Here is a 27,810-nt window from a genome sequence, read left to right as displayed (position 1 = left end):
ATACATTGGGCATCACGCCTCATGGCTCTGTCTTCCTAACCAACCAGCTGTCCTCTTTGCTCCCTCTCCAGGTTTCAATCTGAGTGACTGCTATGTGGCAGGCCTGGGTTGGGACATGGTGTGACCACAGGGAGGAGCAAGAAGCCCATCTTAAAGCCGCAGCAGCAGCAGGACCTACAAATGCACTGTAAGTTATTTGTGATGGAAGGATGGATGAAATGCTGGCAAACAGCATTTTAGGAAAAGCCACTGAGATGTGGTGATACTCAAGCAGGGAGTGGGTCTAGGTATTCCAGAAGGAGGGACCAGAACGAAGACACATGGTTCTGCGAAAGAGGAAGGTTCTTTGAGGAGAACAGTTAGTACCCAGAGTGGGAAAGTATCTTTTCTTCTTCAAAACAAAAGGCTTAACATTTTCCCATGTTGCTATTTAGTCTTAAATTATTTTCCATGACTAAATATTTCATGAGATATATTATGATGCAGCCAACCCCCCGCCCCCATACACTGTATTGTAAAATCAAACCGAATTTAAAAATGACTGCAGGGACTTCCCTGGTGGTGCAGTGGTTAAGAACATGCCTGCCAATGCAAGGGACATGGGTTTGATCCCCGGTCCAGGAAGATCCTACGTGCCATGGAGCAACTAAGCCTGTGTGCCACAACTACTGAAGCCTGCGAGCCTAGAGCCCATGCTCTGCAACAAGAGAAGCCACCACGCCACAACAAAGAGTAGCCCCGCTTGCCGTAACTAGAGAAAGCCTGCGTGGAGCAACAAAGACTCAACGCAGCCAATTAAAAAAAAAAAAAAAAGACTGCAAACACAGTTCCAATGACATTGTGCATGGACTCATTCCTCTGCTTTAGAATTGCTTTCTTAGGATTAATTCCCAGAGGTGATGTTATTAGTGTCAAAAGGCAGGAACTCTTCTGCATTGTCATCAGAGTAAAGGTACAACTGCTTCACAACAGACACTGTGAGTATAAGATCCATTAATTGTTTATTCTAGTTTAATACATTAAAGAATCCTTATTTTAATTTGTATTTCTTTAACAATGAGGTTAAACATTTTTTTCTAAGCCTACTTCCTTTGATTTTTCATGTTTTCTGCCATCTACTGGTAAAGAAATTATCTTTGTGGTGTGTACTAATATATCCCGCCAATAGTTAATTAACAAAAAATCTTTTCCTCACCTGTTTTCTTTAACTCTTATTTGTGTCCATACAGTAATTTCAATTTTTCATATAGGTCAATCTAATGTTTACTTTTCAATTCTGTTTTCTAAAGCTTAAAAGAGTTAAAATACACAATAATTCTTCACAATTATGTTAGAATCAGTTGTTGAGTCATCTGTATTTGAAAGTATCAAAAGCAGAACCATTCATTATTTCAAACTAAGGTTCTTACTCCCATTTTAACAATGAAATGCAAGAGGAAGTCCTAATTGTTATGTTGATTACCACCCCTTAATCCCATTTAATACAGGTGGCATGATCTAAAGAAGAGAGCAGGAAGGGTATGTAGAATGCTGCCACAAGCACACTCACCGATATCCTGTCTTGGAACTCTGCTGTGGGTACAATGGGAATAGTTCCACCGTGCTTTCCAAATTTCCTTTCCAAACTCTCTTGAACAGACACTATAAAAAGGCAAGAGATGAAGATATAATATTGCTAGTAGAAAAAGAATGAAGTAGAATCAAAAATAGTCCCAAACGATATACACAACCCCAACACTAATGACATAAAACCTTCAACAATAACGACATAAAAGGGTTACTCATTTAAAACTCAGTTAAAAGGAATAAAGCACTTTGCCAAATTCCTATATAAATGTGAATTTAGGTCACTGCTCTGTTTCCATAACACCCATTACCAGGGTTTTTCCTTGGCTCTTTTAAAAAGAAAATGCTGAGGGAAAAAGGAACGGAAATCGATGAAACACTTCACCCAGATTCTCAGAGTGGGCTCAGTAAAGCTCAGCTGGAGGTCCTGGTCTTATTTCAGCTTGAGGAAAATTCTAGTGTTAACTCTGGAGCCTACTCTAGTCAAAGACAAACAGTATTCTCATCAGAAGACTCAAAAAATTCTTGACAGTAGACAGGGCTTTACCAAGAGCAACCTGAGATAGAAATGGGTGAGTATCACCAGGAGTTCCTGGTTTAATATGATATACTCTTTATACTATTAACTTAGAGATTATGTTCTGGGAACCAACATTATTTGCAGAAGAGACACTAGAATATAAATATCTTCCAGAGAGTTAATGTAGTGAATACTTATAAAGAAAATGTATATTTTTGGTCTAAGACTCAAGAGATAGAATAGTTTTCTGTTCTGAGGTTAAATAAAAAGGAAATTAGTCCTTTTATTAAATGCAACCTTTCCCCAACCTTTTACATGGCCCGAAAGATTACTTTTGGAGAACAGAGTAATCAGAACTTACTGAGTAAGTGGTAGTTAGAATCCCTTTCATATTTGAAGGTCAAACGGCCATAGCTGACATGATTTAGATTCTTCAGCCACTCAAAGTAAGATACTGTCACTCCTCCAGCATTCAAGTAGAGATCCTATACACAAAAAGATGAGGAGACGATGGTTTTAATAAAACCTTACAATGAACATAAGAGCTCAATTTTTAAATTACTTTATTTTTGGCTGCGTTGGGTCTTCACTGCTGCGCGCATGCCCTCTCTAGTTGCGGCAAGCAGAGGGCAACTCTTGCTGTGTGAGGGCTTCTTATTGCAGTGGCTTCTCTTATTGTGGATCAGGGACTCTAGGTTCATAGGCTTCAGAAGTTGTGGCACTCAAGCTCAATAGTTGTGGCTTGTGAGCTCTAGAGCACAGGCTCAGTGGTTGTGGCGCACAGGCTTAGTTGCTCTGTGGCATGGGGGATCTTCCCAGACCGGGGATGGAACACATACCCCTGCACTGGCAGGAGGATTCTTAACTGCTGCTCCACCAGGGAAGCCCTACTTTATTTTCTTAAAAGCAAGATAAAGATGAAGAATTCACTAAGACTTGGGAAACTAACAATTCTCTCCCTCCAGTTTCTTGCAAAAGATAGTTATGATTCCAAGTATATATAAAATCTGGCAAGTAATCTGGTAAGTAATAAAATATAAAACCTGGTAAGTAATCTATGTGATTACTTACTGGAATAACCATGATGTTCCTCTCTAGGAAAATCTTATCAGCTTCTGGAGTTGTTGGTCCGTTGGCACCTTCAGCAATGATCTGCAAGGAAGTCAGGAACATAAAGAAATGCTAATAGCACAGTCAGATCCCCTCTAACTGAGCTCAAGAGATGTATGTACATGGGTGGGGGCTATGGAAGAGAAGCAAAATTCCACTTTAAATTCTATGCTTGGGGAATTGTATAGTATGTGAATTACTGGGTTGGCCCAAAAGTTTGTTTAGGTTTTTCTGTACCATCTTATGGAAAAACCCAAACAAACTTTTTGCCCAACCCCAACACATCCCAATAAAGCTGTTCAAAAAAAAAAAAAAAAACAAAAAAGAAAACCCATTAGCGCTCTTCTGTGACCCTCAATGTCATTCCACATTGGTAAGGTTGAACCCATGATGCTGTCACCTTGGCTTTGACTCTGGGTGCATTGGACTTGGTCAGCTGCTTCTCACTGGCAGCAGGGATCAGTATGTCACAGTCCGCTTCCAAGATGCTGCCTTCATAGATCTTTGCTTTGGGGAAGCCCAGGATTGTTCCATGTTGCTATGATTGATTGAAAATCAGAATTAATGGCTGCAACAGAGTTTAAATGTTTATGTTTAGTGCCTATGATATGAAGACTCATTTAGTAGGAGGTCTTTGAGTTACATTTAAAAAAATAAGCAAACAAAATGAAAAGACAACCCACAGAATGGCAGAAAATATTTGCAAACGAAGTGACTGACAAGGGATTAATCTCCAAAATATACAACAGCTCATGCAGCTCAATATCAAAAAAACAAACAATCCAATCCAAAAATGGGTCTAAATAGACACTTCTCCAAAGACATACAGATGGCCATGAGGCACATGAAAAGATGTTCAACATCACTACTTATCAGAAAAATGCAAATAAAAACTGCAATAAGGTATCACCTCACTCCGGTCTGAATGGCCATCATCAAGAAATCTACAGACAATAAATGCTGGAGAGGTTGTGGAGAAAAGGGAACCCTCCTACACTGCTGGTTGCAATGTAAATCGGTATACCACTAAGGAGAACAGTATGGAGGTTCCTTAAAAAAAGTAAAACCAGAGCTGCCAAATGATCCAGCAATCCCACTCCTGGGCATTATCTGGAGAAAACAGTAATTTGAAAAGATACATGTACCCAAGTGTTTACTGCAGCATTATTTACAATAGTCAGGACTTGGAAGCAACCTAAATGTCCACTGACAGAAGAATGGACAAAGATGTAGTACATATATATGATGGGATAATACTCAGCCATAAAAAAGAACAAAATAATGCCATCTGCAGCAACATGGATGCAACTAGAGATTATCATACTACGTGAAGTAAGTCAAAAAGAGAAAGACAAATATCATGATATCATGTATATGTGCAATCTAAAATATGGCAATCTGAAAAGAATGAAATAATGCCATTTGCAAAGACATGGACTGACCTAGAGATTGTCATACTGAGTAAGGTCAGACAGAGAAAGACTAAATATCATATGATATTGCTTATATGTGGAATCTAAAAATGGTATAAATGAACCTATTTACAAAACAGAAATAGATGTAGAAAACTAACTTACAGCTACCAGGGGAAAGGGAGGAAGGGATAAATTGTAAGATTGAGACTGACATATACACACTACTATGTATAAAACAGATAACTAATAAGGAACTACTAATATAGCACAGGGAACTCTACTCAATACTCTGTAATTACCTATATGGAAATAAGAGTCTAAAGAGTAGATATATGTATAACTGATTCACTCTGTTGTACAGCAGAAATTAAGACAATATTGTAAATCAATTATACTCCAATAAAAGTTTAAAAAAAGCAATGGAAACAGATTTCAATAATACTTATTTCAACTTTACAACATTCAGGTGATCAAACTGTTCAGATATTACATTAACATACCAATTTGAAGTCTTCCAGTTCCTTTGGGTCAATACCATCTGGATTCCATATGCTCCCATCAGATTCAGCAACACCAACACATTTAGCACCAAAGCGATGTAAATATCTCATAGAGTGCAGGCCCACATTACCAAATCCCTGTGAAGAACAGTTGTACATGAAACAAAAATCAAAGTCCTAGCACAGATGGGAAAAGTCATGTTCTTACCAATACAGTTCTGTTAGTTTATAAGTAATTCTCAAAATCCTTTTGATAAAAGAAACAATGTCTCTCTTCAACAATAAATTTCTATGTTTCAAAATGTGGAACCCAACCCTTTGTCATCTGTGATAATGAGTCCTGAAGACATTCAGTTACATGCAGCCTCACTGGCTTATAAAGAAACGGCAGTGATGACACTGATGCTACCTAGGACCTCAGTCCCTGATGACCAGATATCCTATGGTTGTGAAAAGGTAAGTCACTAATTGGGAGGCATATGAGTTTTATTTTATTTTTACTTATTTTTTAATTTTTTGGGCTGCGTTGGGTCTTCATTGCTGCGTGCAGGCTTTCTCCAGTTGTGGCAAGTGGAGGCTACTCTTTATTGCAGTGCACAGGCTTCTCATTACAGTGGCTTCTCTTGTTGTGGAGTACGGGCTCTAGGTGCATGGGCTTCGGTAGTTGTGGCACATGGACTTCAGTGGTTGTGGCTCATGGGCTCTAGAGTGCAGGCTCAATAGTTGTTGCACTTGGGCTTAGTTACTCTGTGGCATGTGGGGTCTTCCTGCACCAGGGATTGAACCTATGTCCTGCATTGGCAGGCAGATTCTCAACCACTGCGCCACCAGGGAAAATTTTATTTTAAAATTGAAGCATTCAACTTAATTTCAATTTCTCTAAGTAAACTAACCAAACACGAAGCAAAAGTTGAAATCTGGATCACTATGCAAAACTTTCTGTATACACATAACAGTTTCAGAGATGTCTCCTTCTGGATACAATTTCAATTTAAATATCAGACAAAAGTTGGCGATAGTTTCATGTTTCTGAGAGATACTTGGTTTAGGAACATGAATCTTACCAAGGTTCAAAAAATAAAGGAAAGGATGTATTACTCTGCAAACATCAATTTTAAAACTTAAGAGGATCCAAGGAATCAAATTTTAAAAACTGAAAATCTAAGGGCTCCAATCAAGGAGTACAAGGATGTACAACTCACCTCTTCCCAGAAATACATCAAAAATACATTTACAAGTGGAACAATTCTCACAGAATACCTACTGAGCACTAGACCTCAAACACCTGAAAGGACAAGAAAGATCTCCATATAATCAGGTAGGACAAAAGGGAGGAGAAAAAAAAAAAAAAAAAGGAACCAGGGTGGGACCTGTGCCCCTGGAAGGGAGCTATAAAGAGGAAAGAAGGTTCCCACACCCTGGGAAGCCCCATCACTGGTGCGGAGATCAGAAAGGGAGCTTCAGAGGCTCAGAAGACAGTGTAACAACTGGTTTGTGGGAGTCTGGGATTAGCAGATGCAAACTATTATATATAAGATGGATAAACAACAAGGTCCTACTGTATAGCACAGGAAATTATAACTGAATCATTTACTGTACAGCAGAAACTAACACAACATTACAAATCAACTATAATTCAATAAAATAAAAAAAAACTGCAAGTCTTAAAACACTGAAAAAATTACATGTATATCAGTTAATCTTTAAGAAAGCAAAATTTTTACCTGAACAACAAATGTTTTATCTCCAAATCCTGGTGTCATTCCTAAAATACTCATGTAAGAAGCTTCATTGATAAAGTTTTCAATCCCATGGAAAACTCCCCGACCAGTAGCAGAGATCCGTCCGTGGATTCCGCCCTGACTGATGGGCTTACCGGTAACACAGGCATGGGCATTAATATCCTGCAAAAAGGGGGCAAAACTTAACAGATGAAATGTCAATGTCAATTTCTAAGATGAACCAACATAAAGAAGGGTTAAACTGGAAACACATTCTCATTTAACTAACATGCTCATTAGGAGTATATGTGTGTTTAAGGTATACTTTCATCAATAGGGATAAGTCTTACTTTTTCCAAGATTGCTGTTCTTAGAAAATGTATAATAAAGTAGATTGTATTTTCTGATGGGAGAAACAGGGGTTTTAGGAATGTAACATCAAATAAGTATAATATAGCAATATCACAAAAGTAGAGACAGTTCAGCTTAAAACTATTATTCCTTCAACAAATGTTTAAGCCCTACAAAGTGAGGGTATACATGTCACCTGTAATTTATCATAAGACTGAGCATGTCACCAAAACAGAACCTAAAGATAGGAAGAGCCATTACAGTGTTCTTGGATGGGAAGACTCAACACTGTAAGAATATTTTTCTGCCAAACTAATCTAGGAATTCAATTAAATGTCACTTTTTAAAAAGAACTTTAGAAGATAACTCAGGTTCACCTAAGAGTGGATTAACAAAAGTATTCAAGAAGTTTAAAAAAAAAAGAAAGCAAAATAACTAAGCTTTGCAGGGCAACTGGAATACCTATCAAGATAAAAAATCTATTAATCCAGAAATTCTAATTCCATACTATATATACAATTGTATATATATATAAAAGTGTATACAGAGTATAGTACTACTGGAGTTAAAAAAAGGAGGGGGGAATGTAACTGATACAGCCACTATGAGAACAGTATGGAGGTTCCTTAAAAAACTAAAAACAGAATTACCATATGATCCAGCAGTCCCACTACTGGGCATATACCCAGAGAAAACCGTAATTCAAAAAGACACACGCACCCCAATGTTCACTGCAGCACTATTTACAATAGCCAGGTAATGGAAGTAACCTAAATGTCCATCAACAGATGAATGGATAAAGAATATGTGGTACATATATACAATGGAATATTACTTAGCCATAAAAAGGAACGAAACTGGGACATTTGTAGAGTCATGGATGGACTTAGAGACTGTCATACAGAGTGAAGTCAGAAAGAGAAAAACAAATATCGTATATTAACGCATATATGTGGATATCTAGAAAAATGGTACAAATCAGCCTGTTTGCAAGGCAGAAATAGAGACACAGATGTAGAGAACAAACACATGGACACTAAGGGGGGAAGTGAGGGGGGCAGGATATGAATTGGGAGATTGGGATTGCCATACATACATTACTAACAAGAAAAAAAAGGTCAAATTTTACACTTTAAATATATGCAGTTTATTGTATGTCAATTATATCTCAATAAAAGTTCTTTAAAAAAAGGGGGGGGGAAGACGTGTGCAAGACAGAGGCAAGACAGAGCTGTAGCAGCTATTATCTCTAAGAAGCTGAGTGGCAGAGTAAGTCTTCTCCTTTTTGTACTCTGAATTGACAGTGTACATGTATTCTGGTTCAGAAACAAGTATAATTAGAAGGAAGAAAGGGGCTTGGGAGGGCTTCCCTTCCAGAGCATCAAATATACTATAAACTGTAGCAACTAGAACAGTGTATAAATCGATCAATGGGATAGTCTTATTGTATACAGGAAACCAATATAAAATATAGAAAGCATTTTAAGTCAGTGGCTAAAGTATGGATTATTTAAAAAATATGCTGAGGCAATTTGCTACTCATGTGAAACAAGATAAAGTGCCTTACTTCATATCATGTCCTCTACCCTACTATGTATGTTCTAGCTGGATAAGTTAAAGTGACTGTTTAAATACTTTTATAGAGAGAACTTTTAGAATTGTATTAGCTGTATCATCACCAACAAAAAGAACATGAGTAAAAAACCAAAACAAAACAGTCTAGTAAAGTGATTTATGGAATTAGTAGTTTTCCCACAGTTTTTCCTTCATGAATAGTTAATGCTTATGAATACAGAACTGCAAACCAAGTAAGTGCCAAATGCTTCTGAACAGAGAAAATACAAATGCTGGAGCTGACAGCAATCCTGTCTGAGGTCAGGCATGGTGCCGGCTGGCTGCGAGATGCCCAGCATACCTAATTGTCCTGGAGGCCTGCGTCAGGGTGGAGAACTCGCTCACCCTCCAGTGCCCACACTTCTGGGCGAGGCTAGACAAAGGAGCTGTGTGTTCAGGTTCATGTCTGAAAACAAGTAACAAACTGTGGCTTCTTACCTTCGGGCCTGATTCTATAATTCCTATCACTTTAAGAAGGACAGTCTTTAAGGTTTAGTTGGCAGGGCCTCACAAAAACCTTCTTTTGCCACCTTTGGGGATGAGCTACAAATAACAATGTACTGCACACAGCTTTGTACTATTCAATCTAATGCCTTGCTTAAAAAGAATGAGAGATCACACCCAGAGCTCATTTAGCATAAGGTGACATGGAAAAGCAACCTTTTGGGAGTGGCAGTCAAAACCAAAATTCTTTGAAGTGTCTCATACTGCTCCTGTTTTATTTCAGGGGATTTGTGGAATTTACCTGGCTTAGTGTTTATAAATATTTTTTGTGCTTACTGAGGGCCAGTAATTATACTATTATTCACTTAATCCTCATGACTGTGTCATGAACTGGGTGCTATTATTATTGTCATTTACATATGAGGAAAGCAAGGCAGAGAACACTTGCCACAGGTCACAGAGCTGGTGTATGTGAAGGAGCCAGTTCTAGAATCCAGGGTGTCTGCGTGTGCTCCCAACTACACACTACATCACCCTAGGAAATGAGACAAGCCTAAATTCCTCCACTAGATGCTGTAGCCCCCGTCCTCCCTTTCAGAGGAAACAATATTCCTCCTCTTCTAAGGCCGATCTTTCTACTAGGGCCCTTAAAAGATGAATCTGTGGCCCACAGCCAATCAACATGCCAAACAACAACAAAAACCTTTCTCTTTAGACAACAGGCACCTTTCAAGTTGCCTTCTCTCCAGTGCCATTTTTCTTAAGTGAAGGCTACTCTTCATGCCCTACTTCCCTCTCAACACCCCCCTGCAGTCTGGCTCCAATCTCGCTATTCCAATCTATTTGCTGAACTGGCCTCTTCTCAGGAGCACCCCCCCACCCACACCCCCCAACATCCACAAAGCAAAGCTCTTGGCACTTCTTATTCTTTTGTAACTAATTGCTCCCTCCGACCCCCACCCTGCAATCACTGTTCAATCTGTCCATTCCTCTCCAACTCCATTGGCAGGCCAATATCACCTCTTTTGGGCTCCTGTGTAGTCTCCTGTCCCCAACAATCCCATTCTCTGGTGCACACACAGTGAAGCTTACACCTGCTTACAATCAGCACTTCACTGGCTTCCCTGCTTTCAGGACAAAGACCAAAGTGCTTGCCGTCACCTACAAGGTAGGAATCTGGGCTGACTCTCCTCTGCTGGCCTCTCTCATGCCCTCTCTACTCTGCCCACCACAGTCTTCCCTCAGCCTCTCAGGTTCACCTCTTTTCACATCAGGACCTTTACCCAGGTGCTTCCTTCTGCCTCCAACCCTTGGCCAGTGCCACTTTCCCTGGTTGATGTGTGTATTCATCTTTCAGAGTGCAGACCAGAAGATTACATCTCAAGGAGGCTTTTCTGATTCTACTCCAGAGATGTGGTCAGGTCCGCAGTACTCTTTTCATAGCATCACAACTTTTCCTTCCAGCCTTACCCAAACTGTATTGAACTCCTTGCTTGCACTTTAAGCTTCCCTTGTGTAGTTAAGTGCTCTCTATATATTTTTAAAATCGTGAGCAGTTAGGGTAGGAGGTCCCTGGAGGAAGAGAACCAGGCATGGCTTTATTGACATGCGAAGCCATTTTGTGATCAAAGCCTGTCCATAATGCTTGTACTTGAACAGGTCTCAGTAATTAATGATCAAGGGAACAGAAGAATGTTATCAAGCAAGAGAAGATAGATAATACATGAGGGTGAGTCAAAAATTATCCACACTCCAGTTATAGGAAAACTTCTGTGACTTATACAGCCAGAGTGCAGACTGATTTTTGACTCACCCTCATATCAGTTGCAAAGACTCCCAGTTCTGTTTCAATGGTAAAGATTAGCCTGAAACGTTCAATCTTCATATCAGCTGGAACCTAAGGGATGATGATACTGACCTTTTCTGATCTTAGTGACATCAATCAACTAAAGCTCAGGCTCTGCCAACCACCCAAGTGCTTTCATGAATATGCATGTACCCTTAGCTTAAAAGTTCCCCAATTTTGCTGTTCAGGGAGATGCTGCTTTGGGAAAGATGGCCAGTGTTCTCCTTACTTGTTGCAAATAATAAATCCTTCTTCTGATCTTTGGCTTGGCTGTGACTTTTGGCTCGACACCCACCAAGACGTGAACCCAGTTTTTGGGTAACAAAATGTCTTTTCAATTCACTTTCTCTTCCTACTCCTTAAGTGTTTGTTTTTCAAGATTCCATCCCTTTCAAGGACAAAGTTAGTTGTTCTTCTTGTGTTCTGTATTAATGGTACTATTTCTGCTCAGTCCTCAGATTCAAGTCCTCCTAGTTCTTTCTCACTCGACCCTGTCCTTTTCCTTGGTCCCACACATGCAACCCAGTCCTGCTGAGTTCTACCTGTCACGAGCAGATGCTTCTCCCCAGCCCTGTTGCTCCCAGCTGTGAAGACAGATGCTGACACTGTGGAGGCCTTCTCTTTGCTCCAGCCTAACACTGCTGCCAGCCCCTCTCCCCAAAGGAAAGGTCAACATCAAAGGCTTCCCACTGTCTAGAAAGTAAAATACTCTTTCACTTACTTTGTCCTTCTCTTATTACCTTTCTAAATGTGCCTTATCTTCAGACAATCTGAGCTCTACGGTTTCTCCTCCGATCTCCTAAATCTCCATGTTTAAATTCTATCCATTTTTAAATGGCTAGCCCTGACCAAATACCTCTTCCAGGAAGCCTGCTTTCAGAAACTCTCCACCCTGCAATTACACTATCTCCATACCTTATCTGCTTAATGTGTCTTAGTTCCTTTGAGGGAAAAGCCTGAGCTGAATGCTTCTTTATTTCCCTTATACTGTCTTATAATGTATCCTGCTCTGGTAGGTGATCTTTAAGGGTCCCATCCCAGCGTTCAGGATAGGGGTGCATGAGTAAAAGCTCAATTCAAGTTCACCACATTTATGATATAAGATAGAGTAAAATAATATATAAAATCAAGATAGGATTAAAGGACAGGAGAAAAACCCAGTGAATTCTCCCCTTATACATATCACTTGAACTGTTATTTCTGATAGATAGCAAATGAAGCCCTCAGGGCTTTTGCTGGGTACTCACATAGTGCCCTATGGTGCTAGCATAGGTGTCAGCAATCCAGGACATCTCCCGTTCGCCTGTGCTCATGTCTGGGGCAGGCACATCAATGCCAGGACCTAGGGGCACAGGGAAAGGGCATTGCACCAGTTTTTAAGATAAATGCATCTCAAACACATAGAGCCTTGCAACTCTCTATAATAACAAAGCTACCATGGCTAAAGAACTTTAGATTTCATCTAGGTTACTAATTCAAGTCATAGAAATACTCATTAATTGTTTTATTACAAACTTTATAGACACACAGTGTTACATAACTATTCCCACTGGTGTTCACTTGCTCTATGTTTGGAAATTAGCTATGCACAATTGATAAGCCACTGCAACAGATTTCTGAATGTGCAACATAGGCAAATCCGTTTAGCCTCTCTTGACCTCAGTTCCTTAAATTGCACTCAGAGGTAACAGTACCATAAGGAGGGTTATTGTGGTTAGAAAGTTTACATGTATGAGACAGCACAGTGATACGCTTACTGGGTGTATAAGCCCTTTTCTCTAAGTAGAAAAAGGGAAAAGACACATTGCTAAAGCAACTATATTAAGCCCCATAATACTTTTACCCGTGATAGAATGCTGCTCTGACCTATTTTTCAAAGCTTACTGTGTACAGAAAGTTTTAGGCCTTGGCTTTTGGTTCCTCAGATCAGCAAATTAAAGAGTTTAAGGATAACAAGAAGCTAGCCCACAGGCAGCAACAAGTACCAATGGCAGCACTAATGCTGATGTCCAGTGAGATCTCAGCTGGAAAAGTATTAAATGGTGCCCACTCAAATCTGTAAAGGCAGGAATACATGAGTTTCCATTCATACAAAAGTCTTTATATATACCTATGTATAATAACTATACGTTTCCACCTGTATATATGTATGCAGAACTTTAGAATGATATACACAAACTTTTTCATGCCTTGTTTATAACTTTCTATATTGTTTCAATTGTAAAATACAAACTCGTTATCTTTATAAAAAGAAAAACACAACTTTAAAATGTTAAACTATTGTCTCCCAAATTAAGTTCTAAGAGCTGTACTTGAGTTCTTTCTGTAATTTATTACTTTTAATCAACAGAATAAGGTCATTCTAATATTCTTCTACATTTTAGGGGCCCAGGCCCTACATAATGTACTTTTTAATACAAGTTGTGATGCGATGGATACAGGATTGATGTCAGACAACGCTGAAACGGTCAAAGTACTCTTTACACTCCTGCTCGTCCTTCCGCACCTAACCTGTGACTCTCCTACGTCCTGGCACTCTTCTCCTTAGGCATCTTACAAATATCAAGAAGTCTAACTTCCCCCAACCCACCCTCAAGCCATACAACTTTCCTGCTTGGAAGTTAATGCCATATTCTATCCTCATCCTCTGACAAAAGGGCTCTACTGTTCCATTTGCTCACAATTTCCATTCCTGTACAGCAACCTACCTCAACTGGAGGTTAATACAAATATACGTAATCATATTGCCTTTCTCCTAAGATATAAATGCTTAGGAGATTGCTCCCACATCTCTTTAGAGGTATCTACAAAAGTATTATGCTTGTTTTCAGCAACACCATGTGTTAAATAAGCTTGTTGCCTCAAATAACAATTCTGTTTGGAGAAGGGCTATTAGCAAGTGGCAAGTTTGAGGTATGTAGTTAGTAAGTCAAAAATGTATACTGATACATTGTTTTCCAAAAACAATAATTAGTCTAGATATGCTAATGAGATAGATGCCCCTACCCAAAGCAAAAATCACAAAATATTATTAGGCTTTTGAGTTTTCTACTCCATACAAATTCAATGTATAGGGATGCACAGATTACAAGTAATTGCTGAATTACAGGTAAATTCTCAAATACCTTACAGAGCACAGTATGAAAGTCTATCCTTTTAAAAACAGGTAACTACCCTTAGGAAAGTTAAAATCTCATCACTCAATCCCATAACAGTATAAACAAGATAAAAAATTGGCTGAAAAAAGCAACTGCTTTCACAGAACATGAGTGTAGGGATAAAGCTGAAAGGATAATTTTGGCGCACAGAGATATAGGAGGATGAAAAGGGAACTTCACAAGTTTTCAAAGGTGATATCTAAACTCAACAGAATTAACACCTTTTCACAGACTCAAGAAAAAGGAAAAAGAAGAGGAAGGACCACTTTTCTCAACTCATTCTGAGGCTAGTATTATCCTGATATCAAAGACTATTATAAGAAAAGAATACGGCAAACCAATCTCTTAGAACAGTATCAAAAAGAATAAAATAGCTATGAATAAACTTAACAAAAGTAGTGTGAAACTTGTACATAGAAAACTACAAAACATCATTAAACACGTGGAAAGATATTCAGTGTTCATGGACAGAAAGACTCAAAATGATGGCAATACTCTACAAAATAGGTCTACACATTCAAAGCAGTCCCTCTCAAAATCAGATCTGACCTTAAACTCACACAAAGTGACAGGGCCAGGACCCAGACTCAGGTCTAACTCATAATATGAAACTCCATGGAAAGGGAAGTCAGAAAATAACCAAAATGACATCACTTTCAAAGGTTTGCTCAGGACTAGTTCTGTGCCCTACAAAGGGAAAGAATGCCGAATGCCTGCCTCCCTCTTATGCTACAAAGCTTTCTGGGCCCAGGTGCCAGTTTAGTTGCATGGCGGCTTAGTAAAGCTTTTGCAAATAAGCAAAAGAGTCAAATTGCTAATATTTAAGCTTTCAGTGTTTCAATGAATCACTGTTTAACTCTTGCAATTACAGGGTTCTTGTCAATATAGAGAAAATTAAGCTGGATATACTTTATATATGGGCAATAAATACAAGTGAATAAAGTCTGAAACCACTTAAGACTATTAAATACATCTGAGATTTAGGCTAAGAGTTTAAGCTAAGCTCTGATTTAAAAATTATGAAGGCTGTCAGAATCAGATATTTCTGTGAAGGAGCTGATTATTTCATTAACTAGTGCTTCCCCTATACGATGGCAAGTAAAGCTCACAGCAGTGCCAGGGTAGATGCATGCCAAGAATCAAAATGCCTTTTAAATTATGAGAGACAGGACAAATCTAGAAAAGTTCTAGTGTAGTAAAAGGGGCAAATTTCGAAATAAGGATATATTAAGTTCACAGGAACTTATCAACAGTGAGAATACTGGGGGAAGGAAAACAAAGGGGCAGGAAAACAGAAAAAGTAGATTTTCTTTCTTATCTTAGTCTTCTTAGTTTATGTTAAAGGGACAAAATTCTATTAAATGATTTTATTTTTTAAAAACAAATTGGGGACTTCCTAGATGGCGCAGTGGTAAAGAATCCTCCTGCCAGGGGACACGGGTACGAGCCCTGCCCTGGGAAGATTCCACATGCCACGGAGCAACTAAGCCCGTGCGCCACAACTATTGAGCCTGTGTTCTAGAGCCTGGGAGCCCATGTGCAGCAACTACTGAAGCCCACGTGCCTAGGGCCCGTGCTCCACAACAAGAAAAGCCACTACAATGAGAAGCCTGCACACCACAGCGAAGAGTAGCCCCCACTCGCAGCAACTAGAGAAAGCCTGTGTGCAGCAACGAAGACCCAACGCAGCCAATAAATAAAATAAATAAATAAATAAATAAATTTATAAAAAACAAATCGGAATCTTTCTAGGACAAGAAAATAAATAGAAAGACTTAATTTGATTGAAATTTAAAGGTTGAATAATTATATATCACAGAAAAGAATATTCACGTCTCACACACAAAAGAATGTATAACATAATAGTGTGACAGAAAATGAAGATCAGTACCCTCAGAAATTCAGTCTGAGTAAACATTAGCAGCCCCAGGAGTCCTGAGAATCAGCCAGTGATAGCAGAGTGAGTCATCAGCATGAGCGGCCACACCCCCCAGCCTGTGCCTACTGCTTTGAAGGGAAGGGCCTGCTTAAGCCTCCAATTCCAAACAGCATCAGTTTTTTTTTTTTTTTTTTTTTTTTGGCACACGGGCTTAGTTGCTCCGCAGCATGTGGGATCTTCCTGGAGCTGGGATCGAACCCGTGACCTCTGCATTGGCAGGCGGATTCTTAACCACTGCGCCACCTAGGAAGCCCCAAACAGCATCAGTTTTCTTACTGCTTTTGCAACAGGATTACTATTGCAAAACTGCTTTTTTGTATACTAAAAATTATTTATAATGCAGGTATTATTTAGTTCCTAAAATCTTTTTGGGTGTCACAATTCTGATTGTGCTTGTTGTTCAATGCTGTTAGACTTATCAAAAACCTTTTACTATGTCTGTACAAGGAGAAGAGGTGGAAGTGACCCCTCCTGGTATCCACACTGTATACTGAGAAACTGAACAGGCCCAGGTACGTTCACCATGCTTAACACAGAATCCAATTTCTCAAAGTAAAAGGACAAGTCTATCCATGCATGTATAGACAAAAGCAGCAAAAGCAGTTTAAATCAAGACAGTTACTTTGTAGATGTCCCCACTCTGCAGAAACCTACATGGCAATACATACCAATAAAGCCCTTCTTTGCCAGCTCCATGGTGAACCTCCTTGTGATCTTTTCCAATTCATTATCCTACACAGGAAAAAGGTGAAGCACAAACAATGAGGAAAAAGTAATTTTTGACAGAAAAACCACTTGTCGAGATAACTAATAGTTACATCCTATTTTCTATTTATAGGACATTTTCATGTATCTTCTTGTGTAATCTTCAGAACAATTCATAAAGTAGGTATTTCCATTTTAAGTGGAAACTAAATTTTAAATTTCTGAGAGACAACAAATTAGGTTACATAAGCAAGACAGTAGTAGCACCAGGACTCAAACCTGTTTTTGTATTAATACAGGATCCTATGAGCAATCCTTATGGTGTATTTTCATTTAAATTGCAAATTTTAAAAATAAAATTATATATGTTGTTTGTATACAGATATTAATTCATACAATTTATTTAACTTAATAGAGAAGTTAATTAGCATTGTAACACCAGCTTAAATTAACTTGGAATTGATAGGATAAATAATAAAATTTTTACCAGACTAGTTAAGATATGTCACTAGAACCTTGGGATCCTAACATAAAATTCTCAGATCATGGTTATATATAGTATAATATTTATTTATATACAGAATATATTTATATTAGTTATATATAACACACATGAATATAAATGCCTAAAAATATGAAGATATACTAATTACCTTTTAACCAAGTAAGAAAATGAAAAAGGACATTGATGTAAGCGGGTGACCTTTTATGGCACAACACTCCATGAGTTAATTATCTACTTTTTTCCCATGCCTAAAAGCAACAGGAACCATTAATCTCACTGGTATAGTGGATACACAGAAGTCCAGTAATTTCAAGTCCTTTGTAAATGTACCATGTGCGTTAATGTCACGTTGATACCTACGGTATAGTTCTTGGGATTGATCTTAACGCCAGCTTTGGCACCCCCAAATGGCACATCTGAAAGAGAAGGCTAAAAGTTATTATTCCATATAAAGGATAAAAGAATTAGAAAGGCAGAAAGCACTATATAATATTATAAAAGTGTGATGTTTTTAGCTTTAGTTTCAGAAAATTCAACAAATAAACCCACAATGATCTCTTCTAAAATGCTGTACCTTAAAATTCTAGTGAACAGAAACTAGACTAGGCAAATTACAATGCATATGTAATCTGTATGCTTTACTATTTCTAAAATGTAACGGCATATTTATTTTCCTTCTACTGTGATTTGGTCTTATTTACAGAGTATAGAAAGGGATTTAAACAAAGATCTACACTTAAGGAAAATTAAATTAGTTCCTATAAAAAGTTCCCCATTAAAAAAAAAGACTAAATCTTACTGTGCAACCAAAAAAAAAAAAAACCAAAAAAAAACAAACCCAAACAAACAAAAACACTTCTGATAAGGTATATTTCTCTAACACCATAAAAGTAAACTTGTATGCAAACATATTTCCCCAAAGACTTCTTATTAGTTAGCAGCAAAGGAAATCACTTACCAACCACTGCACACTTATATGTCATCAGAGAAGCCAGAGCTTTTACTTCATCTACACTCACATCAGTGCTGTAACGGATACCTGGCAGTTAAAAAAAAAAAGAGTGGAGGGAGGGTGAGAAAGAGGGGATGAATTAGAATATCCTCTGGCACATTGAAAAAAAAAAATGCTAGAAATTCTAAATGCCCACAGCTTTTAACGGTTATTTTCTTTTTATTTTATTTTTAAAAATAAATTTATTTATTTATTTATTTGCTGCACTGGGTCTTCGCTGATGCGTGTGGGCTTTCTCTAGTTGTGGCAAGCGGGGGCTACTCTTTGTTGTGGTGGGCGGGCTTCTCAGTGCCGTGGCTTCTCTTGTTGCCGAGCATGGACTCCAGGGCGCACAGGCTTCAGTAGTTGCAGCACATGGGCTCTCAGGAGTTGTGGCTCATGGGCTTAATTGCTCTTTGGCATGTGTAATCTTCCCGGACCATGTCCCCTGCATCAGCAGGTGGATTCTTAACCACTAAGCCACCAGGGAAGTCTCTTAATGGTTATTTTCAAGAACACCTAAAGTAGCTTATGATTAGAGAGTCAATAGGGGGACTTCCTAGGCAGTACAGTGATTAAGACTCTGTGCTTCCACTGCAGAGGGGCACAGGTTTGATTGATCCCTGGCCAGGGAACTAGGATCCCACATGCTGCATGGCTTGGCTTAAAAACAAACAAACAAACAAAAAACAATAGGAAAAAAGCTGCTAATTAAGACACCCAGAAAGAGCGACAGAATGAGTGCTGAATTTGATTCAAGTATCTGATATTTAAGAGGAAAAGATTGGTGAAGTTCAGTGTTTGCTCTAGTATGAGTAGCATCAAGTAGGGTTCCTGGGGATTTAGAGACAAGATAGCCCTGTCCTTCAGGGACTTACAACCCCGTGGGAAATAACAGTAAATATGATTTCACAACACAAAAATTACCTTCAAATGAATGTTTTTTACCCTTTCAGGGAGGCAATTAACTCCGTGGAAGCTGTTTTTTCTTTTACTTTTTGCTTTAGGTGACTTCATAGAAGGGAGTTTAAGAATTCTGCTATTGGCAAATGGATAGTTAACAGGCTCCACAGATACAACTTGAATATCAGATGTCTAAACAGAGGTTTTGGCTTCAATGGGATATAATCAAAGAGATCCTTACCTGTAACACCCTTCACCCACTGCCAGCTCTTTCAACCAAGAAATGAGAAGCTTGACAAAGTCATCTCTCCTTCCTTTTTTTTTTTAACCATAACATTTTTATTAAATAAAAGGAAAATATTAGGAGACGACGTCTGCTAAGGTATGACGTTAATACTTTACATGGCGAGTGGGTCACAGAGACACGACATTAATCGTCCATTAGCAGCAAAAGAGACACTTTAAGTTGCCCTGAGGGTACAAATCTCGTTTATAAGACAGCCATGCTGGCCTCTTTAAAAAAAAAAGCAAAAGAAAACAAACAAAAAAAAAGGTTTTGAGGTTTAGACACCAAACAATGTGGCCGGAGATGCCGCAAAGCCCTTGAAGGGAGAGGCCTCGCGGCCCGCCTAACTTCCCACCCCGGCTGGGCACAGGCCCGGCGGCATGTCAACCTGAACACAGGGCGAGGGGGGAGCAGAGGGCTGGAGAGAGGGAGATAAAATCACGGGAGATAAAAATCATGAGCAATCTCCTTCACTCTTCTATAAGGATGGGAGGTAGCCAAGCAGATAGGCAAGTCTTGATGCCCAACACTCTGCCAAACTAGATGTTTGGTAGAGGTGACAGAGAAAGCAGGTATGCCCACTACTTTGGTTTGGGGGGGGTTGGGGGTGGTCTTAGTCAATAACCCTTCCAAGTTTTGCAGGATTAAGCCACCTTTCATCTTTTTAGTCCACGCTCCTTGACCCCAAGGATGAAGGCTTGAGTGAGGCTGATGTCTGTACACTGCTTGGGGCTCCCTGACGCTGAGTCACAAGTAATGGGGGCCCATGGAGACCTCTTAAAGGATTCTGGGAATAATAGTTTGAGAAAACTCCCCTAGTCATTTTAAAAAATGAATGAATGAATGAATTTATTGGCTGCATTGGGTCTTCATTGCCGTGCATGGACTTTCTCTAGTTGTGGCGAGTGGGGGCTACTCTTCCTTGCAGTGCTCAGGATTCTAAAAATTGCGGTGGCTTCTCCTGTTGTGGAGCATGGGCTCTAGAGCGCAGGCTCAGTAGTTGTGGCGCATGAGCTTAGTTGCTCCGTGGTATGTGGGATCTTCCTGGACCAGGCATCGAACCTGTGTCCCCTGCATTGGCAGGCCGATTCTTAACCATTGGAAGTCCCTCCCCTAGTCATTAAAAAAAAGCTGGCTTCTTGTATGTTTCAGAAACACCTATCTAAACATAAATGACAGATTTCAAGAGAATTTCATCTGTGTGTAGATGATCATAAAGAGCAGATTCTGAAACTGAACATGTTTCTTTGTCCTATCAGAAAAATAAAATGAATATATCTAGAGAGGCGAGCTCTTAGAAAACTGTATCTTGCATGTAATCGGTTCTCAGGTTATTTGTGGAATAAATTTACTTATTAAAATTTTAGAATGAGAACTGACAGGGTTTTTTTTGTTGTTGTTGCATATAGCAGATATCTGTTGCTATAAAGCTTGCTTCCTCATTTTGTTCAGGTCTCTATTAAGAATTTTCTTCATTCTGAGGCCCTCCCTGACCACCCATTGAGTTTATTTTTGTATAATCCACTGAGTTTATTTTGTGTAGTGTGAGAAAATGTTCTAATTTCATTCTTTTACAGGCAGCTGCCCAGTTGTCCCAGCACCACTTATTGAAAAGATCTTTTACCAATTGTATATTCTTACCTCCTTTGTTGCAGATTAAGTGTGTAGGTTTATTTACAGGCTCTCTATTCTGTTCCACTGATCTATGTGTTTGTTTTTGTGCCAGTACAATACTGTTTTGATTACTGTAGCTTTGTAGTATAGTCTGAAGTCAGGGAGCATGATACCTCTAGCTTTGTCCTTTTTAAAAAAAATTTATTTATTTTTTGACTGTGTTGGATCTTCACTGCTGCACGTGGGCTTTCTCTAGTGGCAAGTGGGAGCTACGCTTTGTTGCAGTGTATGGACTTATTGCGGTGGCTTCTCTTGTTGCAGAGCACAGGCTCTAGGCTCGTGGACTTCAGTAGTTGTGGTGCACAGGCTTAGCTGCTCTGTGGCATGTGGGATCTTCCCAGACCAGGGATGGAACCTGTGTCCCCTGCATTGGCAGGCGGATTCTTAACCACTGTGCCACCAGGTAAGTCCCTCCAGCTTTGTTCTTTTTTCTCAAAACTGTTTTGGCTATTCAGGATCTTTTGTGGTTCCATATAAATTTTAGGATTATTTATTCTAGTTCTGTGAAAAATTGTCATGGGATTTTCATAGGGATTGCATAAAACCTGTTGATTGCTGTGGGTAGTAAGGACATTTTAATATTATGAATTCTTCCAACCTATGAACATAGGATAGTTTTCCATTTCTTTGTATCTTCAATTTCCTTCAACAATGTCTTAAGTTTTTAGGTCTTTTATCTCCTTGGTTAAGTCAAACAATTGTTTAAATACTGAAATGTGCTTATATAATTATCACTTAGTGAACAGGTATTACTTAGGCATATTACTTAGTGGAAACTATGTTAGGCCAGTGATCTGGGTTGGGTGCAGTGCCCAGCATTTCCTAACCAAGTGAATCCACCCCAATAGCCACTGCTGTGGGCATCTGCACTTGTTTAACCTGGGGAGTTGCAGACAATGCTCTTAGGCTTCAAGCCAGAATTGCTTGGGATAAGGTGTGTGAGGCAGCTGGTGCAGTGTCTGCATGTGGTCAATACTTCAATATCAACTATTTTCACTGCTATTATAAGTATTGCAAATAACAAATGCAGTTTTTAAAAAGTCTAAGTGGATAGGATTTTAAACAAACAGCTCAATAAACTTTGATTTTATTACTTCTTAATATAAATTCATGGGGGTGGTAAAATAGTGCACTATTAAGAATCAGTATTTTTACTGGAAGCATTTTTCATTGTGCTTTTAGAGTCTATGGAGGTAGTCACTAAGTTATATTAATTTTCCTTGCTTTCTTAAGTGTGGGAAAAGTTACTTTCCCTTACCCAGTGCTCGTAACTAAGGCATTCACTGGGAAATGAAAAACAGCTTGAAATACTAACATTCATAAATCATACAGCAATCCTATGTTCTAGACTTAAATGCTTACTAGAAACCAGGCCCCGCCTTCTACAAAACAGTGTAAACAAAACGTCTATTTTATTGCAGAAGTCCTGGAATGATATGAGTCAGAAACTACATGTAACAAAAACATGTTTCCACTGGATGGTACCCAGGAATTTGTGTTTGCAAAGTGAAATTTTCTTTCCTAGCCACACCCATTTAGAGAGCTCAACTGCAAAGACACTGAAGAGCAATAGTTACATAAATTACCTCTCACTCCACAGGCATTTTCTGCAGGCTTAGGAACTAATGAAGACTTCTAGTGAATTGTGGCAAGGGACAATTAAAGTAGTGGATCAGGGGAATATGCCCTGGAACTGATAAGGGTGGACACAGAGAGGGACCTAGAAATGAATGCAGGAGATGCCTGGGCTAAAGACATATGCTTTCACTTTCTAATTAATTAGTGATATGTGAATGTTTTTACTTGTGGAATTTGGCAGATATACTAGTACAGGGTGACTCAAACTGTTAACCTGAGAAAAACAAACAAAAAACCCCTCAACATATACCTGTAAATAAAATACTCTGCACTACACACTTGAGACGACAAGTAAACTCTAGTAATACAGGAATTACCCACACCCACGGGAAAGCTAGTTATAGTTACTCTTCTCCCTCTGGGATTGGAAACCAAAGATAATTACTAAAAATATACTGCCATCTGAAAATTCTTTACCACATCCTAATGAATGCTAAGAATATGACTGTGAAAAAGACAATATTCTCCACTAAATTTGTAAATTCAGTGGATTAGGAGATATCAGCACAAATGGTGTACATGAAGGACAAAATGATGTAACATATACTTTGAAGTTCTGAAAGATGGGGTAAACCTAGCATTTTTGAATACCTACTGTATTTCACGAGTAGTAAATATGAAGACAAAGTTGTTCAATGAAGCCAAATACCCACACGCATAAAAGAAAACCAGAAAAACTTAAAATATTTTAAATCAAAATGAATTAAGAAGGATGAATATTCTTGCTTGTATGAATATTCTTGCAATATGAATATTCTCACTTTTTATAAAACCAAGCCTTTCTTTCCCTCTTTTCTGTGGCAGAGAAGACTAAAGGTAAGACCAACAGGGATTGGATGGGGCACAGGGATAGAAACTAGAAGGAACAAATTTTATTACAGAAACGGAGAAAAGTATATTATAGTTTTTTTGGTGTCTTAAAGTTTTAGAGCCTATGTTGATGCTAGCATTACTACTGTTTGGGAAGAGATCAACTGGATCTTTGAACAAGATGTAATAATGGAGGTAGATGCTTCCAATGGAAAGCATGAGTCCACGTATGCGTATACTAGAAAGGGAACTGGGTGATTATACAGAAGTGGACCATAGGCCTGATGTCATTAAAAATGGGGTCTAGTGCAGAGGAATAAATTAGGACGGTGGGATTAACATTTACACACTACTCTGTAATACTCTGTATACTCTGTAATAACCTATCTGTGAAAGAATCTGAGAAAGAATAGAAATATGTAAATATGTATAACTGAATCACTTTGCTGTACACCTGAAACTAACACATTGTAAATCAACTATACTCCAACATAAAATAAAAATTGAAAAGAAAGAAAGAAAGAAAGAAAGAAAGAAAGAGAGGATCAAAGACCACAGCTGAAAGTAATCTGTGCTTTCAGTTCACCAGAGGAAACTAAAGAAACACCACCCATGACAATGTTTATTACTTAGTAAAGTTGGTAAAGTTGGCGGACGGGTTGGTGATAGAACTTTGAAATCATACCTTTCATTCGCCACAGAAATTAACTTAATATATAGTTATTTTGAGCTAACTGGCATCCAAATGTTTAAAAGGAATATTAATGAAATGCAGACATCTGCAAACTATACACAGCACAAAACATTTCGCAGCCTTTTAACTTAATTCCCAAAGACTTTCCTTACTACCCTCAAGAGCCTAAGATTGGTGTACAGTAAGTTTTTCAAGGAGGAAAAAAAAAAATCTAAAGCAAAAACTGGCTAAGTTGCTATGGTGATAAAGAAAACACACCGGCTGATTACTTTGAAAAAGATGCAGTGAAAACCACAACTGAGTAGATTGAATTTTTCCTCCTTTTGCTAGCTGAGTCAAACCCAAAAACATACAAAAAAGCTCCTGGTGACTTAAGTCACCATTGCTTTTTACAATGAATCATTAACTAAACACATTCATGAAAATTCAAATGGTTTTAAAAGTTACTTGAACCTGGACCTTTTAACAGGGTTTGATTTACTGACCAGAAATTCAGTTTCCAACCGTATTGTCTCTTTTCAGAAACTATTTACTCAATAACAAGAGTTCTACCACAAGTATAGAACCCCAGCAAAGCAAAGAGAACTTAGAACTCTTAAAATTCATGCACTAATACACTTGCCATTTACTCATCAGAAGCTATTTTCTTACTTAATAATAATACTCCCTAGCTCGCAATAGAGGAGAATAACTTAATTAAAAATGAGAGGAGGGAAAGAAGCATTGAGGAACCAGCACCTACCCACCAGCAAGTTATGACCATGTAAAATACCAGAAGTCTCACAAAAACTTCTTCAGCTCCAGGAAGAAGCGTTTAGTACAGGAGCTAAGGATTGCTTTTGACAGTGTCCATGTACTGTCTCGAGTAAGAAGGCAGGGAACAAGCACTACAGGGTTTTAACTCATTATCAAAATTTCTATTCTAAGCATTTTGAAGAGACAAACCTAAGCTTTCTGGGAAGTTAATGTTTAGCTGATATTGGAAAAACGAAGTGAAATATATATTTCTTCTTTCCATTAAAATTTCAAAATTATGTAACACATATGCATGTTTTCAAAATTCAAATATAGAAAAAGCTGATGTCTCCTGATTACCACTTATGACCCCAGTCCTTAGAGGGGACTATTCTTAGCAACTTAAATGTATATATAACCTTCTGAGTCATTTCCCTGCATTTATGTACATACCTATCTAAAGAACATATAGCTCTTTTTGTGCTTAAGTATTTAACTTAGTGCCCAATGGATGGAGGAAAGAATATGCATTAAAATGGGGACTGTTAATTTTTTATAGATTCTTTATTCTGATAATAACACTGAACTTAGTCACATTTTCATACCAAACATGTCCTGGAAATGATGTTAGTAAAATTGGTGAATATAAAATGGATAACATTTAGTAAAAGACAACAAGTTGTTATAAAGAGATTCAAAGAGGTAAATGCTCAAAATTTCAGATATCTAGTTTCATATCTATTATTTACAAGTACAGGTGATATGTGAGAGGGATCTTAAGAGAGGAAGAGAAGAATTATAGGGATATTGGAGACAAGGTAGGGACAGGCACCAGAGACTGTACTTTTGCAAGGGTAAGACTGGGAAAAATATGTCTGTATTTTTATTTTTCCTAAGGATCATTTTACACCAGATTTCCTTTATTTTCAAAATCCAATCCTCTTTCCTAGTAACACTTCTTTCCCTGATACCAACCAGTTTTTCTACCACTGTCTCAGATGAGTTATCTTTGACTCTCCATTCCATATATCCTACCTGTAGGGGAATCCTGAAGCTAACCAGGAGCCCATCAAGAGTTGCCTAAGAACAAAAGGTGTGCTTATCAACCAGGAAGTTCCAAGGGATTTAGGAACTCTGTATAGGATGCTCCTACCATCCCCCATAACTCAGGAAAATTACAAGGGTTTTAGGAGCTCTGTATTAGGAACTGCAGGCAGAGACCAAATATTTATTATGCCATAAAACCTTACTTTTCACTGTTTACAAACAGTCTGTCCTCATGACGCCAACACAGTCCCACCTTGCCTCCTGCCTGAGCTGATGCCACCCCCTCTTTGACATCTCTTTATCTGAAATGACCTTTCCCCAATCTAACTCCTATCCAGCCTTCCCTACTTCTAAATCAAGATGGTCTTTTCCTGGCATCTTCTTTGAACTCCTATTTCAGTGACCTATTATCCAGTGTGCTTTCAACTGTGTCACTTATTGATTGGTTCCAGGAAAGGAAAATGAACCTTTATAATCTTCATTTGTGTCATCTTTCATATTTTCCTCTAGCCAAGAAGCAATTCAGAAAAATTAAAAGGTCTGACAGACTTTTTCCAAGAACAATCAAGAGAACAGCAATTCATGATAAAGGCTTTCCTTAATTTTTAGGAAGAGACACTCAACAGAAAGCCATTAATTACTGCACTAAGTAGTAATAAATTTTGACTAACTCTAAAGAATAAACATCGCAGAGCGTTAAAAAAAATCATTGCACTGAAAACCCAGAAAGATACATGAAATAACACTCTGGTGGAGAAATGAGTTCTGGCTGACACATTAAACTGTTTTTAAACACCAAAGCTCTTGAAACCTCCTTCAATGGAAAACTCTCTTTAAAATGTTCCTTCATTGCCTAAGTCATCACTTTGGATTGGTAAAGACATCACCTATGAATGCATTTATTTTCTAGAAGAAGTTAGGTCTTCTAATAGCTATTAACAAATTTCAAATGATCCAAAGTGGTAGGAATCATTGTGCTGATGGCATGACATGGTTCTCCACCAATGCTTACCCCATGATACAATTTGTAACTTTTTACATGAATAAACCCAGGCAATAATGACTAAGAAGGTGGGTGCTGGAATCCGATGGCAGGAGCCTGAACCCAACCCTACTACTTACTGCTGTGTAACCCTACCAAGGGACACCTTACTCTTCAGCCTTAGTATCTGCATCTGAAAATCTGGGTCAACAGTGCGTTCATAACGTTGTTCTGAGGAATCAAAGCAGTGATGCACGAAAAGCTCTTAGCAGAATGCCCGGTGTACATGTAGAGCTCAAACAATGCTATCTATTATTTCTATCCCTTGTTTTGCCAGTTGATCTTTGTGAAGGCAGACTCTCCCAGGTACAGCTGCCTTCTGAAAGGTAACTAAAAATGTCTTGAGCAGCCCTCTCCCAGATTGTCTTCTTGCCCTTCACAAAACCTTTCCTGCCTTTATCAGTAGTACTGCATACATTAACACTTCAGTCTTGATAGTGAGTACTTCAATCTGCATTAATTTCTGCCTCTGGAAAGGGGAAAACAGTGATTCATCTGAATAGCCAGGTCAGTTTTAAATAACAGCTGTGGACTTAAGGCTGTTCTTGGTTATCTTGTGGGAAAGGATTGGGAGTAGAGCTGCTTCATTTTATAAC

General features: G+C 38.5%; 1 protein-coding gene across 2 annotated transcripts in view; it reads right to left on the bottom strand.

The window, feature by feature from the left end:
- Positions 1 to 27,810, bottom strand: part of GLUD1 (glutamate dehydrogenase 1) — a 38,739-nt gene that overhangs the window by 5,968 nt on the left and 4,961 nt on the right. The window contains exons 2-11 of one of the 2 annotated variants that reach the window (XM_057734245.1): positions 18,353 to 18,433; positions 17,725 to 17,810; positions 16,853 to 16,916; positions 12,335 to 12,429; positions 6,836 to 7,015; positions 5,112 to 5,249; positions 3,597 to 3,734; positions 3,158 to 3,238; positions 2,448 to 2,571; positions 1,550 to 1,641 (exon numbers count right to left, since the gene is read on the bottom strand). In XM_057734245.1, coding sequence (XP_057590228.1) covers positions 1,550 to 1,641; positions 2,448 to 2,571; positions 3,158 to 3,238; positions 3,597 to 3,734; positions 5,112 to 5,249; positions 6,836 to 7,015; positions 12,335 to 12,429; positions 16,853 to 16,916; positions 17,725 to 17,810; positions 18,353 to 18,433 — 1,079 coding nt within the window. The remainder of the gene's footprint in view (positions 1 to 1,549; positions 1,642 to 2,447; positions 2,572 to 3,157; positions 3,239 to 3,596; positions 3,735 to 5,111; positions 5,250 to 6,835; positions 7,016 to 12,334; positions 12,430 to 16,852; positions 16,917 to 17,724; positions 17,811 to 18,352; positions 18,434 to 27,810) is intronic. The other variant, XM_057734246.1, reaches the window with a different exon arrangement.

This window comes from Hippopotamus amphibius, chromosome 5 (assembly GCF_030028045.1).
Source record: "Hippopotamus amphibius kiboko isolate mHipAmp2 chromosome 5, mHipAmp2.hap2, whole genome shotgun sequence".
Lineage (NCBI taxonomy): Eukaryota > Metazoa > Chordata > Mammalia > Artiodactyla > Hippopotamidae > Hippopotamus > Hippopotamus amphibius.
This window is presented reverse-complemented; position numbering and strand designations above follow the sequence as displayed.